The 19,237-nt window shown below is 47.0% G+C and overlaps 1 protein-coding gene across 1 annotated transcript in view; it reads right to left on the bottom strand.

Annotated features, from left to right (window-relative positions):
* Positions 1-17,563, bottom strand: part of dok7b (docking protein 7b) — a 62,014-nt gene extending 44,451 nt beyond the window's left edge. The window contains exons 1-3 of the mRNA XM_055630567.1: positions 17,405-17,563; positions 17,234-17,279; positions 6,982-7,212 (exon numbers count right to left, since the gene is read on the bottom strand). Coding sequence (XP_055486542.1) covers positions 6,982-7,212; positions 17,234-17,279; positions 17,405-17,458 — 331 coding nt within the window. The 5' untranslated portion in view covers positions 17,459-17,563. The remainder of the gene's footprint in view (positions 1-6,981; positions 7,213-17,233; positions 17,280-17,404) is intronic.
* Between the last annotated feature and the right edge of the window lie 1,674 nt (positions 17,564-19,237).

Raw genomic sequence — 19,237 nt, 5'->3', positions numbered from 1 at the left:
CTCTATCCAGATACCAATGCTGTCAGCACTTCTGGAAGCTCATTCCACACCGCTACACTCTCTGAGTCAGTTCCCCCTTTACCCCTAAACTTCTGTCCCTTAATTCTGAAGTCATGTCCTCTTGTTTTGCATCCTTATGCTCACAGGGAAAAGGTTGGCTGTCTATCCCTCTTCATTTCAAAGAAGTCAATGAACCTCCCTCCAGAGAATCCAATTATTGCCATGTAACGATCTGCACTTCCTACACATCACCTTTACACTGGTTCTGTTATCGCAGTTTTGCATCCTGCACACAGGGGCACACTGCTTCAGCAAGGCCACCAGCATAGTCAAGGGCCGGTCTCACTACGTCACTCCCTCTTCTCCCCTCTCCCTTCAGGAAAGAGGTACAGACGTGTGAAAACACACACCTCCAGATTCAGTTACTTCCCAGCTGTCATCAGGCAACTGAACCGTCCTCTCACCAACTGGAGAGTGGATCTGACCTCCTATCGATCTCATTGGACATCCTTCAACCATCTTTAATCAGACTTTATTGCATTTTATCTTGCACTGAACATTATTCCCTTTATCCTGCATCAGTACACTGTAGGTATGTTGCAAAGCCTACCTGAAGCGTCGCTGAAAATCTGTCCCAGCCCATGTGCGCGATTTTGGCGCCGTTTAGAGGGGAGCGGGTTTAAAACGCGATTTTCCCTAGGCTGTTCAAATCGAGGTTTTTCAGCCTAGTTAATTATTAACGGAAAATCACTGGAAGATTCTGTAGCTGGAGCTATTTTTAGTTTTAAGGGTTTTCTTTATTTGGTATAGTAGGTTAAAAATTAACCTCTAAACCCCCGACCGCCGACAACGGGTCGGATCTCATACAGGGGAAAACGGAAGGTAGGCTGTTTATTTTTACGTTAAAAAGGGCTTCTTAAGATCCCTTTATACAAAGTTTAATGTTGCGAGTAGCTAATTTGGGCCCCATTATATCCCGCAGTATTTTTCTGGGCATTTGAGGGCACAAATCTAGCGCAATGTGAACGTTCTAAACCAGCGCGTTCACAGGATCCCACTAGAAAGCTGATTTAAATGGAATTTAATTTACAGCAATTGAACACTAAATTCCTTCCATTTGGCCTATAAATTAATGTAAATGAGATGTAAAAATCATGTTTTATTGTGAATTATTTGTGAATATTATTTGGACAGGCTATTTAAAAATGTTAATCATTTATTAAGAAATGGATAGATGTTCAGATCTAGTAATTGAAGTCTGAAATTAGCTACAATTGGGTAACTACCTAATTATATGCTTTAATTTCAGGTCATCCAAGTAAGATTATTTTATATTTGTTTCAGAATGCTTCAATCTATGATAACTGAAAATTTCATTCAGTTTTCTTAATTTTTAAGAAAGTTATGGGCTTTTGACTGTCCGCGATCACAGCTTTTTTGTTATATCCATAGAAAATCAATAGGGGACAAGATGCTAATTTCCGAGTATGAAAATGGCCATAACCTTTTTAATACTTGAGATATGAAAGTGATTTAGGTGTCAAAGTAAACTTCTTTTTATGCTTTATCTGATGGGATAAATTGCAGACTTGATTTTTAAAATCTCAAAATTTTGTAACATTGCTATACACTGTGTATGGCTTGATTGCAGGGGCAGAAATCCCGGGAGGGGGGCAGGGGGAACACGGGAATGATCCCCCCCCCCCCATTTTTTGTAATCCGGATTTAAAAACCTGGTGAAATCACCGCTTTCCGCGAGACAGTGGGGTAGGACTGCTGATCGAGGACGCCGATTGGACGAGAGAGACGTCAGTCAGCAGGCAATGGGGGCGGGGCATAATGATTCAGCGCGATCATTGGAGGAGGGAGGTGTCGGTCAGAGGCGGAAGTAGGGGGGTGGGACTGAGGATAGAGCGCAGTGATTGGAGGAGGGAGATTTGCCAAAACACTCTCGGTACAGACTTGCGCTTCATCCGCAGCCAGGATCGATCCCGACTCTCCGGCGCTTTCCCATCCCCACCCGTGCCCCCCCCCCCCCACCCCCCGTTACGGGTGGCCGGATAGGTCAGAGTCAGACGGGAGCTGTGCCCCAAGCCCACAGACAGCGCAGAGAAGCAGCCCAAAACCCAGCTCAACTCTGCCTGTCCCGCCAGGTTAACCTACAGCCCTGCCTGGGCTTGCGGGAAATATGGCCCAGGTTTACAGCCAGCGCGGAGAAGCAGCGCTGGGGTCCCATCAGCCCAGGCAGGGCTGTAGGTTAACCCGGCGAGACAGGCAGAGTTGAGCAGCATTTAGCGCTGGATGGAGCCCTCCGAAGCCTCGCGTGGGGGGGGGGGGGGGGGGGGGGGGGGGGGTGGGGGTGGGTGTGTGTGTGTGTGTGTGTGTGTGTGTGTGTGTGTGTGTGTGTGTGTGTGTGTGTGTGTGTGTGTGTGTGTGTGTGTGTGTGTGTGTGTGTGTGTGTGTGTGTGTGTGTGTGTGTGTGTGTGTGTGTGTGTGTGTGTGTGTGTGTGTGTGTGTGTGTGTGTGTGTGCGTGTGCGTGTGCCGCGCGGGCAAGTGTGTTGTCGCGTGTGTGTGTGTGTGTGTGCGCGCAGCCGGCAAGAAATTGTCTCCCCCGGTCCCCTCCATATTTTGATAGCGATTTCCGTGCCTGCTTGATTGTAAACACGTATAGTCTTTTCGCTAACTGCATAACACCCAACAAAAAAAAACTTTTAATTGTACCTGTCATTAATAAACTAAACAAAGTGTTTAGTTGAGTTTAGAGATAAAACATGGAAACAGGCCCTTCAGCCCACCAAGTCTGTGCCTCACAGTACTCAGCTGTACACTAGTTCTGTTATCCCACCCGTCACCATGCCGCCCCCGAGTGTTGGAGTCACTCAGCGGGTCCGGCAGCATCTCTGGAGAACATGGATAGGTGACGTTTTTCAGGTCGGGACCCTTCTTCAGACCGATTCATTGGGTCACTAAACACTATTCAGGGACCTGATGCATTTTGCAAAAACACCTTTAACTGTCTTTTGCCACAAAGGACAATGTTTAAGCACAACGGACTATCGTGTCTACAGTCAGTGAGGATAGGTGACACCTGTCCCACAATAATTCTCTAGGATGAAAGCTCTAACTTCATCGACATGTTTGCAGATGACACCGTGATGGTGGGCTAAATGACGAGATGGAGTACAAGAAGGAGATAGAGAACTAAGCGACATGCTGTCAGGGCAACAATCTTCTTCAATGCCAATAAGATGAAGGAGCTAGTTATCGCCATCAGGAAGCATGGTGGACTACATTCCCCAAACAGCAACAAAGGTGCAAACGTGGAAATGGTTGAGGACTTCAAGTTCCTTGGCATAAATATTACCAACGATCTATCATGGACCAGCCACACTGAAGTGACTCCCAAGAAAGCCTCTACTTCCTCAGGAAATTCAGCACGTTTCCAGTGACTCTTTCCACAGATGCACCATAGAGAGCATACTGTCAGGTTGCATCACAGCTTGGTTTGAGAACAGCTCTGCCCAAGAGCACAAGAAGTTGCAGATAGTTTTGGATGCAGCCCAGTTCATCACACAGACCCCACTATTGACACCATCTACACTTCACACTGCCTCATGAAAGCAGCCAAGATAGTCAAAGGCCTGTCCCACTTCGTCCATTGTTTCTCTTTGCTCCTATTCGGCAGAAGGTACAGAAGCTTGAAAGCGCGCACCACCAGACACAGGAACGACTTCTTCCCCAAAGTTAACAGACTTCTGATCTAAGATTTATGGTCCTAAGATTCAGTCCAATTGGCCTCTATCCCATTGCAGAATTTAACTTTGTCTCTGGAACTGATGCGCTACAATGCTGAGAACTATATTCTGCACTCTGTATCTTCCCCTTGCTCTACTGGGTGATTGATGGTCTGAGTGGACTCGGTGGGCCAAAGGGCCTGTTTCTGTACTGTATATTTCAGTCAATTTAATAATCAATCAAAATCGACAATTAAGAGAGCGATAACTAGATCCAGTTTAGAGATTCAGCATGAAAACAGACACTTCGGTCACCGAGTCCATACTGACCGTCGGATCACTCTCGTTCTAGGTCATCGCATAGAGTAATAGGGTCAGAAACAGCCCTTAGGCCCAACTTGCCCACGCCGACCAACAGGCCCCCATCTACACAAGTCCCAACTGCCTGCATTTGGTCCATATTCCTCTAAACCTATCCTATCCATGTACCCATCCAAATGTTTGTTAAACATAGAAACATAGAAACATAGAAATTAGGTGCAGGAGTAGGCCATTTCGGCCCTTCGAGCCTGCACCGCCATTCAATATGATCATGGCTGATCATCCAAAGTATCCCGTACCTGCCTTCTCTCCATACCCCCTGATGTAGCCACAAGGGCCACATCTAACTCCCTCTAAATTAGCCAATGAACTGGGCCTCAACTACCCTCTGTGGCAGAGAGTTCCAGAGATTCACCACTCAGAGATGCACCGTAGAGAGCATACTGCTACATACATTATATTAGCACCTGCCTCAACTAAACGTTGTGATAGTCCCTGCGCATAAAGGTTTCGTAGCCACTCCCTACATACTCATTCACGCAAAGGACAACAACTTCTCCCTCCGTGCCAGCAAGATGAAGGAGCTACTTATCGACGTTAGGAAGCTGGTGGCGCACCATGCAAGGAGGGCAGCACAGTGGCTCAGCTGGTACAGTCATAGAGTCATACAGTATGAAAACAGGCCCTTCGGCCCAACTTACCCACACCGCCCAACATGCCCCAACTACACTAGCCCCACCTGTCTGCATTTGGCCCATATCCCTATAAGCATATACTATCCATGTACCTGCCTAAATGTCTCTCATACATTATATTAGCACCTGCCTCAACTACCTCCTCTGGCAGCTCGTTCCACACCCACCACCCTATATCCCTCTAAAGCTAGAGTTGCTGCCTCACAGCACCAGAGACCTATGTTCTATCCTGACCACGGGTGCTGTCTGTGTGGAGTTTGTCCGTTCCCCATGGGTTTCTTCTGGGTACTCCAGTTTAAGGTCATAAGGAATAGGAGGAGGATTAGGCCATTCAGCCCATCGAGTCTACTCCACCATTCAATCATGGATGATCTATATCTCCCTCTCAACCCCATTTGCCTGCCTTCTCCCTATAACCTCTGACACTTGTACTAATCAAGAATCTATCGATCTCTGCCTTAAAAATATCCACTGACGGACGGCCTCCACAGCCTTCTGTAGCAAAGAATTTCACAGATTCACCACCTTCTGACTAAATACATTTCTCCTCATCTCCTTCCTAAAAGAACGTCCTTTAATTCTGAGGCTGTGACCTCTTGTCCTAGACTCTCTCATTTGTGGAAACATCCTCTGTACATCCACTCTATCCAGGCCTTTCACTATTCTGTACGTTTCAATGAGGTCCCCCATCATTCTTCTAAACTCCTCGCACTTCCCAAAGACGTGTGGATTTGTTCGTTGATTCTGTAAATTGATTGGGGCACCGTTAGTTTAGTTTCATGCTATTTCTTTCAGTCGTTACAATCAATCAACAATGTAAATTGCCCCCTAGTGTGTAGGGAGTGGATGAGAAAGTGGAGTAACATAGAACCAGAGTGAACAGGTAGTCTGATGGCTGGCATGGACTTTGTGGGTCAAAGGCTCACTTTCAATGAATCGATCCATTTATTGCTCCCTTCATTGTTCATCGATTGATTGAATTGACGGATACAGCATGGAACTAAACTAAAGGTGCCCCAATCAGCATTAAACTACAAATAAAACCTGCACGTCTTTGGAGTGCAGGAAGAAACCGGAGCACCCTGAGAACACCCATGTGGTCATGGGAAGAACATGCAAACTCCGTTCAGACAGAACCCGTGGTCAGGATCGAGCTCGGCTCTCTCGCCAACTCTACCGCTGCTCCACCTTTCTGTCTTTACTGACCATCAGCGAGAAAATCTCTTCAAAGAGCCAGAGGGAGAGCTAGAACTACAGATTCATAGATTTTTTAAAGGCACAGGAGCAAGTCTATCCCAACCTCTTGTGGAATAATCCCCTCACTTCTATTTTCCCACTTTGTCCCCAAAGCCCTAAAACTTATTCTCCCTCAAGTATCTGTAGGGAGAGGTTGAGCAGGCTAGGACTTCATTCCTTGGAGCACAGGGGGATGAGGGGTGATCTTATAGAGGTGTCTAAGATCATGAGAGGAATGGATGGAATCTTTTGCCCAGAGCAGAGGAATCGAGAACCAGAGGATGTAGGTTTAAGGTGAGTGGGAAAGATTTAATAGGAACCTGAGGTTTCGGGCATTTACCCGATTTATTCCCCTCATTCAGCTCTCCCTCAGTATGGCATCCACAACCTAGACCTAGCCCATCAAGTCTACTCCGCCATTCAATCTTGGCTGATCTATTTCTCCCTTCTAACCGCATTCTCCTACCTTCTTCCCGTAGCCTGCTGAGTTCCTCCAGTTCTCTGTGTCTTTGAGCCTTCTCTCCATAACCTCTGACAATCTACAATCTATCTATCACTGCCTTAAAAATATCCACTGACTTGGTTTCCACAGCCTTCTGTGAGAATGGATTCCACAGATTCACCACCCACTGACTAATAGCCCTGTCCCATGGTACGAGTTCATTCCAAGAGCTCTCCTGAGTTTTTAAAGAATCGAAGTCGTGGTAAGCACGGAGAATGAACGTAGCGGGTGCGTTGGAGCTCGGGGACGTCTCTTACTGGCTCGTCACGCTAACAGCAGGTACTCGGGAAGACTCGCTAATGGCAGGTAAGCACGGGAAGAGTCGTGAAGATTATTCAACATGATGAAAAATGTCCACGAGAGCCCCGAATACCGACGAGAGGTCATTATCATAAACCTCCGAGTTCGAATCAGGGCAAACTCGGGAGAACTCTTGGAATGAACTCGTACCGTGGGACAGGGCTTTAAAGACTGGGGTTGAGAGAGAGTTACCTTCTCCAAGGCTGTAGCGAGTGCGAATGTCCCAGGCACACATGGTCTCCTTGTTCTCAAAGGCCAGCAGCACAGTTTGTCCCAGACAGATGATAGCGAGGATGTGACTCACGCCTTCAAGCGAGAGGCCGGGTTCAAGGCCACATATATCCTCCAGAGTCAGGCTGCTCCTCTCCTTGTGCCCCTTGCTCTTCTCACACTTGTCTTTGAACACCAGCATGAGCAAGCAATCTGAAAGCAAGCATTCACAAAGAGGTACGCAATCAATGGAAGGCAATAAAACTCTGCGGCTCAACAGGTCAACAGTGTTAGACACACATTGCTGGAGTAACTCAACGGGTCAGGCAGCATCTCTGGAGAATATGGATGGGTGACGTTTCTGGTCGAGACCATTCTTCAGACTGAGAGTCAGGGGAGAGAGAAACTAGAGGTTTGAAAGGTCAAGTATTTGCAGAAACAAGGAACCGCAGTTGCTGCTTTACACAAAAGTTGGGGCAGCAGTGGTAGAGTTACACGCCAGAGATACGGGTTCGATCCTGACTAAGGGTGCTGCCTGTATAGAGTTTATCTGTTCTTCCCGTGACCGTGTGGGTTTTCTCTGGGTCAGGTTTGTAGGTAAAATTGTCCCCAGATGTTTACACTCTCCCAATATGAAGGGCTGAATGGCCTACTCCTGCACCTATTTTCTATGTGTGCTTCATTCTCTCTCCCTTCCCATCCTCCCCTCTACACCCCAGTCTCTCCCCATGATATCTCTCCCTCTCTCCATTCTCTCTCTCTCCACCTCCCTCCAGCCTTCCCCCATCCCTCTCTCTCTCTCTCTCTCTCCATTCTCTCTATCCTCCTCCAGCCTTCCCCCATCCTCTCTCTCTCCATTCTCTCCCCATTCCCCTGTCCCGCTTGCTCTCTCTCTCTATCCCTCTCTCTTGCTCTCTGCCTCTCTCCCCCACACTCTCACCGTCCTCTCCCTCTTCTCATTCTCTCTCGCCCCCTCCCCTCCAGTCTCCCTCCTCCCAGACTGACTGACAGGAGTTGCTCTCCCCTGCCCCGCTGCCCACCAGGAGAACAGCTGCCACACAAACAGCTGCAAAAGCAGCAGCTTCAAAGATCGCTAATCCATTCACACGTTCCCTTCAGTGCTGCAGCTCTGCCTCACCTGCTCTTCAGACAAACGCTGAAACCTCGAAGATAAACCCTTGGGGAGCCACTAAACCCCAGTCCTCCCCCCCCCCCCCACACACAGAGAGTGTGCCACCCACACTACACACAACACCCACACAAGGCAACAGATGACCTTAGGCAGGAGCGCTTCACATCCTTGTATCCCTCTTGTTATTACACTGGGTCGTTATGGCTCCACCCTTCCTGAGCTCATCTGTTGCCGAACCTGATTTGTTCAGGCCTTTTCTCGCCTGCCCCCCTCATCCACCCACCCCCACCGCTCCCCTCCCCCATCCACCCTCCCCATCCACCCTCTGCCCCCCCCCCTCCACCCTCTACCACCCCCACCCACCCTGCTCCCCTCTCACTGCCACTCTATTCCTATTTCTTTTCATTTGCCTATCCATCATTACTGTACCTCACTGTACCTCGTTACAATAAACCTAAACCTTATGAGTAGGAATCTCTGATCACACAAGGTGATGAATCTCTGGAATTCCCAGCCCCAGAAGGTGCTGGAGGTTGGATCATCAGAGGTACTTGAACAGGAGGGAGATCATTTCTGAAAGGGTGGCACGGTGGCACAGCCTTACAGCGAATGCAGTGCCGGAGACCTGGGTTCGATCCCGACTACAGGTGCCGATGTACCGAGTTTGTACGTTCTCCCCGTGACCTGCGTGGGTTTTCTCCAAGATCTTTGGTTTCCTCCCACACTCCAAAGGTGTTCAGGTATGTAGGTTAATCAGCTTGGTAAATGTAAAAATTGTCCCTAGTGGGTATAGGATAGCGTTAATATGCGGGGTCGCTGGTGGGCGCGGTGGGCCGAAAGGGCCTGTTTCCACACTGTATCTCTGAACTAAACTAAACTAACATCAGGTGATTAAGGATTGTGGGGAAGTGGTACAGATGTGGAGATGAAGCCTGGGCAGATCAGCCATGATTGCAGTGAACAGCAGGGCAGGCTTGAGGGGCCAAGTGGCTTACTCCTGCTCCTATTTATAGTCATCCAGTGTGCATACAGGCCCTTCGGCCCACTTGCACACACCGACTAACATGCCCCATCTACACTAGTCCCGCATTTGGCCCATATCCCACTCAACCGATCCCATCCATGTACCTGTCCAAATGTTTCTTAAATGTTATGATAGAACTTGCCTCAACTACCTCCTCTGGCAGCTCATCAATAAACCTCCCACCTTTTGTGCAAAAACGTTCCCCCCTCACCTTAAACCTTTGTCCTCTGGTTCTCGATTCCTCTACTCAGGGTAAGACTGTGCATTTACCTGATCTATTCCTCACATGATCTTGTGCACCTCTAATATGATCACCCCTCACCCTCCTGCGCTCTAAGGCATAAAGTCCTACCCTGCTCAGTCCCTCCCTGCAGCTTAGGCCCTCCTCTGTACATCCTCATCAATCCTCCCTTCACCCTTTCCAGCTTAACAACAGCTTTCCTATAACAGGTGACCAAAACTGAGCACTGTACTTTAAATGTCTTGTACATCTGTAACATGACCTCCCAACGTCTATATTCTGTTGTCTCCTGGGTTCTTGTGCAACAGACAGCAGACCACATGAGGGTTAGGGTTTGTCAACAATACCTCCTCCTTGGTGACCATCAGAACAGAGGCACCTGGGCTGTGCTCACCCCCCTGCTCCACTCCCTCTATCCCCAAAACTAGACTTTACAGATACAGTGGAAACAGGCCCTTTGGCCCACCGAGTCGGCACCGACCAGCGATCACCCCATACACTAGCACTATCCTGCACACACTTGGGGCAATTTTATAATTGGTACTGAATTCAATTAACCTACTAACCCGCACGTCTTTGGAGTGTGGGAGGAAGCCGGAGCACCCGGAGAAGACTCACGCGGTCATGGGGAGAAGGTACAAACTATGTGCAGACACCGCTCGTAGTCAGGATCAAACCCGGGTCTTTGGCGCTGTGCCACCGTGCCGCCCTGTGTATCTGGGCAGATTCCCAACGACATCCTTTAATTCATCGATAGTACCGCCATCGTTGGATGAATAACAGCTAATGACGGGTGAGAGCACAGGAGGGAGATCAAGCATCCAGTTGAATGGTGGCAGAACAACAGTCTTCCTCTCACCAGCAACAAGCCCAAGTGGATGAAGAAGGGTCTCGGCCCGAAACATCTCCCATTCCTTCTCTCCAGAGATGCTGCCTGTCCCTGCTGAGTTACTCCAGCTTTTTGTGTCTAGACAAGAGGCTGACGACTGGCTTCAGAAAGGGGGAGGTGATGGACAATACATCTATCTTCATTGGTGGGACGGCGGTGAAGAGAGTCAACAGCTTCAACTTCCTGGTGTGTACATATCTCTGATAGTCTATCCAGGGCCCAGCACGTTGATGCAATCACAAAGAAAGTTCACCAACTTCTGTACCACACTCCACTTTTCTCTATGCACTGTAAATGGATCGATTGTAATCACGTATAGTCTTTCTCCTGACCAGTTAGCATGCAACAAAAACTTTTCACTAGGTACAGGTGACAATAAACAAAACTAAACGAAAAAAATAAACTGAACTGAGCTTCCTAAGAATTTTGAGGAGATTCGGCAAATCGCCGAACACTCGATCGAGCTTCGACACGTTGACAGTGGAGAACATTCTGACAGGAGCTTCACGACCGGCTTCAGAAAATCAAATCAGGTAATACTGTACGTAAACACAATGAACACAATCCAATCCGGGTGGCACGGTGGTGCAGCGGTAGAGCTGCTGCCTTACAGCGCCAGAGACCCAGGTTCAATCCTGACTACGGGTGCTGTCTGTACGGAGTTTGCATGTTCTCCCCACTGTGTGGGTTTTCTCCGGGGGCTCCGGTTTCCTCCCACGCTCCAAAGACGTGCAGGTCTGTAGTTTAATTGGCTTCTGTAAATTGTCTCTCTTATGTAGAATAGTGCCAGTGTATGGGTGATCGCTGGGCAGCGTGGCCTCAGTGGGCTGAAGGGCCTGTTTCCGTGCTGTACCTTTAAACCAAACTCAAGTACAATAGGCAAAGTGCAGAATAAAGGTCTCCGCATTAAAGCTCATACAACAAGTGAAAGAGGCTGCAGAGAGCGGTGAACACTGCCTGGTTCATCACGGGTACTGACCTCTTCACCATTGCAGGGATCTATAGGAAGAGGTGCATCAAAAATACAGCCAGCATCATCAGAGACCCACACCACCCTGGCCACGTATCATCACACTGCTACCATCGGGGAGAAGGTACAGAACTATCAGAACCGTGACCTCCAGATTCAAGAACAGCTTCTTCCCATCAACCATCACGCAAAGCAACCTCCCTTCCATTGACTCTATTTACACCTCACTCTGCCTCACAAAGACCAGCAGCAGAATCAAGGATCAGTCTCACCCCGGTCACTCCCTCTTCTCCCCTCTCCCATCGGATAAAAAGTACTGAATGTGAAAACGTTCACCTCCAGATTCAGGGACAGTATGTTCCCAGCTGTTATCAGGCAACTGACCATCCTAACACCAACGAGTGAGCGGTCCTGACCTACCATCTACCTCATTGGAGTCCCTCGGACTTGCTTGTATCGGACTTTATTGCATTAAACATTATTCCCTTTATCCTGTGTGCGGTTTGATTGTAATCACGTATTGTCTTTCCAATTACAATTAAACAACAAAAACACTTTTACATAGAAACATAGAAAATAGGTGCAGGAGTAGGCCATTCGGCCCTTCGAGCCTGCACCACCATTCAATAGTTGATCATGGCTGATCATCCAACTCAGTATCCTGTACCTGCTTCTCTCCATACCCCATGATCCCTTTAGCCACAAGGGCCACATCTAACTACCTCTTAAATATAGCCAAAGAACTGGCCTCAACTACCTTCTGTGGCAGAGAATTCCAGAGATTCACCGGTCTCTGTGTGAAAAATGTTTTTCTCATCTCGGTCCTAAAAGATTTCTCCCTTATCCTTAAACTGTGATCCCTTGTTCTGGACTTCCCCAACATCGGGAACAATCTTCCTACATCTAGCCTGTCCAACCCCTTAAGAATTTTGTAAGTTTCTATAAGAATCCCCCTCAATCTTCTAAATTCTAGCGAGTACAAGCCGAGTCTATCCAGTCTTTCTTCATATGAAAGTCCTGACATCCTTGGAATCAGTCTGGTGAACCTTCTCTGTACTCCCTCTACGGCAAGAATGTATTTTCGTTGTACCTTGGTGCACGTGACAATAATAAACTAAACTGCACATTTTACCTGTCTCACCATTATTAAAGGTGCCATGAAGGATACCTGAGGCACCCCATCAGATCAGTCCGTGAATCTCTATATTCGCTATATCCTGTTGTGGGCAATAGATCAATCAAATCCCAGGTCTATTTCTCTTCCATTTCCTTCTAATTTAATTTAGTAAAGATTCTTTCAGAGAAATCAAGCTCTGTGCCGAACAACTGGCACCGGTCTACACGGGCATTTTCAATTGATCCCTGCAAACCTGCACTGTCCCTGTCTGCTTCAAAGTCTCCACTACTGCTCCCATACCCAAAAAGCCAAGGATTACTGGTCTTAATGACAACAGGCCTGTCGCACTGACCTCTGTAATCATGAAGACCCTCGAAAGACTTGTGCTGGCCAAGCTGAAAAATATCACAAACATGCAGTGGGGGGGGGCGGTGGGGAGGGGGTGGGGGTGTAGGTTAGAACCCCCCTCCCCTCCACCAAATCAAACACAACTCTGTCCCCGCAATGTACTGGAGGGAATAGACAAACAACATTTTAGGTCGGGATCCTTCTTAAGACTGCAACAACAAAAACTAAATATACAATAAATTATCAATTTAGTTTAATTTAGTTTAGAGATACAGCATGGAAACAGGCCCTTCGGCCCACTGAGTCTGGGCTGACAATCACCCGTTCACACCAGCTCTATATTATCCCACTTTCTCATCCACTCCTTGCACACGAGGGGCAATTTTACAGAGAGTCAATTAACCTGCAAACCCGCATATCTTTGGGATGTGTGAGGAAACCGGAGCACCCAGAGAAACCTACGCAGTCATAGGGAGAACATGCAAACTCCGCACAGACAGCACCTGAGGTCAGGATCGCCTACCCATGTTCTCCAGAAATGCTGCATTTGTGAATGATCAGCCATGATCACATTGAATAGTGGTGCTGGCTTGAAGGGCCGAATGGCCTACTCCTGCACCTATTGTCTATTGTCGCAGTAGAGCTACTATCTTACAGCGCCAGAGACCCGGGTTCGACCCCAACTACAGGTATGGAGTTTGTATGTTCTCACCGTGAACTGCGTGGGTTTTCTCCGACATCTTCGTCCCACAGTCTCCAAGAACTTCCTCCCACACTCCAAAGACGTACAGGTTTGTAGGTTAATTGGCTTCATATTTTAAACAAATGTAATTGTTCCTAGTGTGTATCGGGTAGTATTAATGTGCGGGGATCGCTGGTCAGTGTGGACTCGGTCGGCTGAAGGGCCTGTTTCCGTGCTGTATCTCTAAACTAAAATATCCTTCTAAAAACTTCCTAGCTTTAAGATGAGAGGGAAAAGATTTAATAGAAACCCGAGGGGAAACATTTTTTACACATAGGGTGGTAGGTATATGGAATGAGCTGCCAGAGGAGGAAGTTGAAGCAGGTAATTTTATAACATTCAGCAACATAGAAACATAGAAAATAGGTGTAGGAGAAGGCCAGTTGGCCCTTCGAGCCAGCACCGCCATTCAACATGATCATGGCTGACAATCAGTACCCCATTCCTGCTTTTTCCCATATCCCTTGATTCCATTAGCCTTAAGAGCTAAATCTATCTCTCGCTTGAAAACTTCCAGTAAAATGGCCTGCAGTGGCACAGAATGCCACATATTCACAACTCTCTGGGTGTAAAAGCTTTTCCTCATCTCAGTCCTAAATGGCCTACCCCTTATTCTTTTTGGACTCGCCCAATATATATATTTTTTTTAATTTTTATTTTTATTAGAAGTACAATAATATTTATTGTACCTAGTATATATTGGCATGTTAAAATTCGTGTACAGCTTCTTATTATCTTAATTTTAACAATAAAAAGGAGACAGAGAGAGAATAGAGAAGAGATAGAAACGTGTGTGATATCAGACTACTCCTTATTCTTAAACTGTCACCCCTGGTTCTGGACTCCCCCAACATCGGGAACATTTTTTGTGCATCTAGCCTGCCCAATCCCTTAAGAATTTTATTAATTTCTATAAGATACCCTCTCATCCTTCTATATTCCAGTAAATATAAACCCAGTTGACCCATTCTTTCATCATATGTCAGTCCCGCCATCCCGGGAATTAATCTGGTGTACCTATGCTGCACTCCCTCAATAGCAAGAATGTCCTTCCTCAAATTAGGAAATCAAAACGGCACATAATACTCCAGGTGTTGTCTCACCAGGGCCCTGTATAACTGCAATAGGTGCTCCTTGTTCCTATACTCAAATCCTCTCGCTAAGAAGGACAACGTGCCATTTGCTTTCTTCACTGCCTGTTGTACCTGCATGCTTACTTTTAGTGACTGATGTACAAGGACACCCAGGTCCCGTTGCACCTCCCCTTTTCCTCATCTGACACCATTCAGATAATAATCTGCCTTCCTGTTCTTGCCACCAAAGTGGATGACCTCACATTATTTTATTTCATTAATCACATGTTCAAATTATAATGTTTTATTCTTAATTGCTTACTGTATATCATGTTGTTACTTGCGAGCAAAGCACCAAGGCAAATTCCTTGTATGTATACATACTTGGCAAATAAAATTTATTCAATTTATCCACATTATACTGCATCTGCCATGCACCTGCCCACTCACCCAACATATCCAAGTCACCCTTCAGCCTCATAGCATCCTCCTCGCAGCTCACACTGCCACCCAGCTTTGTGTCATCCGCAAACTTGGAGATGTTACATTTAATTCCCTCGTCTGAATCGTTAATATATATCATAAATAACTGGGGTCCCAGCACTGAGCCTTGCGGCACCCCACAAGTCACTGCCCGCCATTCTGAAGAAGACCCATTAATTCCTATTCTTTGCTTCAACCAGTTCTCTATCCATGTCAATACCCTACCCCCAATACCATGTGCTCTAATTTTGCACACTAATCCCTTGTGTGGGACCTTGTCAAAGGCTTTTTGAAAGTTCAGATACCCCACATCCACTGGCTCTCCCTTATCCATTCTACTTGTTACATCCTCAAAAAATTCCAGAAGATGTCAAGCATGATTTCCCCTTCATAAATCCATGCTGACTTTGACCGATCCTGTCACTGCTTTCCAAATGCACTGCATGTTTTGAGAGGTGGGGGACAATCCCCCCATGTTTTGTAATTCAGATTTTAAAATTCAGTGAAAAAAAATCTATTAAAAATCTCCACTTTCCGCAAAACAGTGGGGGTGGGACTGATGATCGAGGGCGCCTATTGGACGAGAGAGACGTCAGTCAGCAGGTGCGGGGGCGGGACATGATGATTCAGCGCAATGATTGGAGGAGGGAGGCGTCAGTCAGAGGAGGAAGTAGTGGGGGTGGGACTGAGGATAGAGCGTGGTGATTGGAGGAGGGACACGTCCTGGTGGAGCAAAGATCATAGAGCGGCCCGTTCACGGGGCCTTTCATCGCCCAGCGTGGCTGAAAATCATCCACGGGTTCTTCCACTGCCGCGCGGTCAAATTGCTGCGTCGAGGCGATCGAGGCTCCCGATGGTGAAGCCCCACGATTCTGGTCAAACGAAGCGTGCGTGCGTGTGTGTGCGCATGCGCGTGCGTGTGCTTGTGTGTGACGAAATTGTGGCTCCAACATGTTTTGACAGCTATTTCATCCCCTGGCTGCTATTACATCTTTAATAATCGATTTAAGCATCTTCCCCAGTATAGATGTAAGGCTGACTGGTCTATTATTCCCTGTTTTCTCTTCCCCTCCTTTCTTAAAAAGTGGGCTTACATTGGCTACCCGCCAGACCACAAGAACTGATCCACAGTCTATAGAAAACAATTAGACAGGTACATGGATAGGAAAGGTTTCGATGGATATGGGCCTAATGATGGCAGGTGGGACTGGTGTAAATGGGGCATGTTGGTCAGTGGACCGAATGGCCTGTTTCCTCACCGTATGACACTACCCATGTTCCTGTCCAAATGCTTTTTTAATGCTGCCCTAACTACCTCCTCTGAGTAACTCAATCCATATGCCCACCACCCTCTGCATGAAAAGATTTGCCCCTCAGATTCCTATTAAATATTTCCCTCCCATCTCCAAATTCAGGGTTTCTTCCCAGCTGTTATCAGGCAACTGAACTATCCTATCACCAACTAAAGAGTGGTCCTGAGCTACCATCTACCTTATTGGAGACCCTCGAGCTATCTTTAATCGGACTTTATCTTGCACAAAATCTTCCGCCACTCCTGAGCTCCACAAACCTTTATCCTGTATCTGTACACTGTGGATGACTTGATTGTAAACATGTATTGATCTTATATTTACGAATCAAGTATAGACTTTCCGCTGACTGGATAGCATGCAACAAAATGTACACGTGACAATAAAGTAAACTAAACTAAACTACAATCCTGCACGACTTTGGCATGTGAAGATTGGGCCCTTCTTCAGATTCAATGACTCAAAAGAGTGAATATTGGGATTAGTATTAGTTTAGTTTAGTTTAGTTTAGTGATACAGCGTGGATACAGTTCCATCGGCCCACCGAGTTCGGGCAACTGAACCACTCTATCAACAATTAGAGCGTGATCCTCAGTTACTATCGACCTTATTGGAGACTCTCGGACTATCTTTAATCAGACTTCACTGGAGTTTATCTTGCAAAAAACATCATTCCCTTTATCCTGAATCTGTGCACTGTGGACAGTTCGATTGTAATTATGTTTTGTCTTCCCGCTGACTGGTTAGCACGCAACAAAAAGCTTTTTACTGTACCTCGGTACACATGACAATAAACTAAACTAAACTAAACTAAATTACTATCCCCTGGTTATGATTTCCACAGCTTTCCTGGGTTGATTTCCCCCAGATACAGTGAGTGGGTAAAAGAGCAGACATTACTGTACCTGCAACAGGGGAAGGTTTTCGAAGCACCAGCCATCTATGTTTCCACTGGAGGTTCATACAAAATAAAAGACAATGTTGAGTTAACACCACAGACCGGCATATGTCCTTTCATTCCACAAACCGACCGACAGCAACAACGTTATTTTCCGCCACTCCCGAGCTCCACAAACCTTTTTCCCGTCCCTCAGTCTGACTTGGCCTTCCGCGACAACTGAATCCGTCATCTTCAGTCATGGTCGTAAACAGCTGCAAACTATCAGGGTCACTTTCAAAAATAGCTCACTGAGCCGAGATCCCTCAACGCCGGCCAGTCCGCAGTGGAGCCAGCGTAGACTGACGCCTCTTCCCCCCCAGAAGTGCTCCACCCTCCCCCTCCCCCTCCCCACCAGCACGTGGGTGGGAGAGCACTCTCCTTAAAGGAGAAAACCTCCCAATTATGTCATTTAAAAAATGTTTTTCCTAAAATGAATTGTATTCAGAATAACACCATGGAGGGTGATAAATCATCCTCCACGTTAATCCTAAACACTGGTGGTCCGCAAGGAAGCATTCTCAGCTCCTTCTTTACTCCTTGTACACTCACATCTCCGAGTTTGCGGATGACACAGTGCTGGGTGGCAGTGTCAGCTGTGAGGTGGATGCTTTGAGGCTGCAGGGTGACTTGGTTAGGTTGGGTGAGTAGGCAGATGCATGGTAGATGCAGTATAATGTGTACAAATGGGACGTTATCCACTTTGATGGCAAGAACAGAAGGCAGATTATTATCTGAATGGTATCAGAATAGGAAAAGGGGAGGTGCAACGAGACCTGGGTGTCCTTGTACATCAGTCACTGAAAGTAAGCATGCAGGTACAGTAGTCAGTGAAGAAAGGTAATGGCATTTTGGCCTTCATATTGAGAGGATTTGAGTATAGGAACAAGGAGGTCCTACTGCAGTTGTATCGGGCCCTGGTGAGACCACACTTAGAGTATTGTGCGCAGTTTTGGTCTCCTCGTTTGAGGAAGGAAATTCATGATCATATTGAATGGCTCGGATGGCACTCCTACTCCTGCACCTATTTTCTATGACAAGTACAAATGTACAAATGTAACTCAATTTGGAAATTCGCAGGTGATGCCTGCCCACCCGCTCACCCGCTTGCCTGTCTGCGTGCCTCGAAGATGGAGCCACCTTTTATAGGTTCACGAACCTTAAGAGGCCGAAATGCATAGGGGTGGTCTCTTTACAGTCCAATCAAACATATTAATCACATAGAAACATAGAAACATAGAAAATAGGTGCAGGAGTAGGCCATTCGACCCTTCGAGCCTGCACCGCCATTCAATATGATCATGGCTGATCATCCAACTCAGTATCCTGTACCTGCCTTCTCTCCAATACCCCCTGATCCCTTTAGCCACAAGGGCCACGTCTAACTCCCACTTAAATATAGCCAATGAACTGTGGCCTCAACTACCTTCTGTGGCAGAGAATTCCACAGATTCTGTGTATGAAAGAAATGTTTTTCTCATCTCGGTGCTAAAAGATTTCCCCCTCATCCTTAAACTGTGACCCCTTGTTCGGGACTTCCCCAGCATCGGGAACAATCTTCCTGCATCTAGCCTGTCCAACCCCTTGAGAATTTTGTACGTTTCTATAAGATCCCCCCTCAATCTTCTAAATTCTAGCGAGTACAAACCGAGTCTATCCAGTCTTTATTCATATGGAAGTCATGACATCCCAGGAATCAGTCTGGTGGACCTTCTCTGTACTCCCTCTATGGCAAGAATGTCTTTCCTCAGATTCGGAGACCAAATCTGTACACAATACTCCAGGTGTGGTCTCACCAAGACCCTGTACAACTGCAGTAGAACCTCCCTGCTCCTATACTCAAATCCTTTTGCTATTAATGCTAACATACCATTCACCTTCTTCACCACCTGCATCACACCAATACATTATTGACAGTTCCCCAAACCAATTATAGAGTCTCCCATACATTGTTTCTCGGAGAAGCTTCTGG

The sequence above is a fragment of the Leucoraja erinacea genome, chromosome 3 (genome assembly GCF_028641065.1).
Source record: "Leucoraja erinacea ecotype New England chromosome 3, Leri_hhj_1, whole genome shotgun sequence".
Taxonomy (NCBI): Eukaryota; Metazoa; Chordata; class Chondrichthyes; order Rajiformes; family Rajidae; genus Leucoraja; species Leucoraja erinaceus.
Note: the sequence above shows the minus strand (reverse complement) of the source record. Positions and strands in the feature narration are given on the sequence as shown.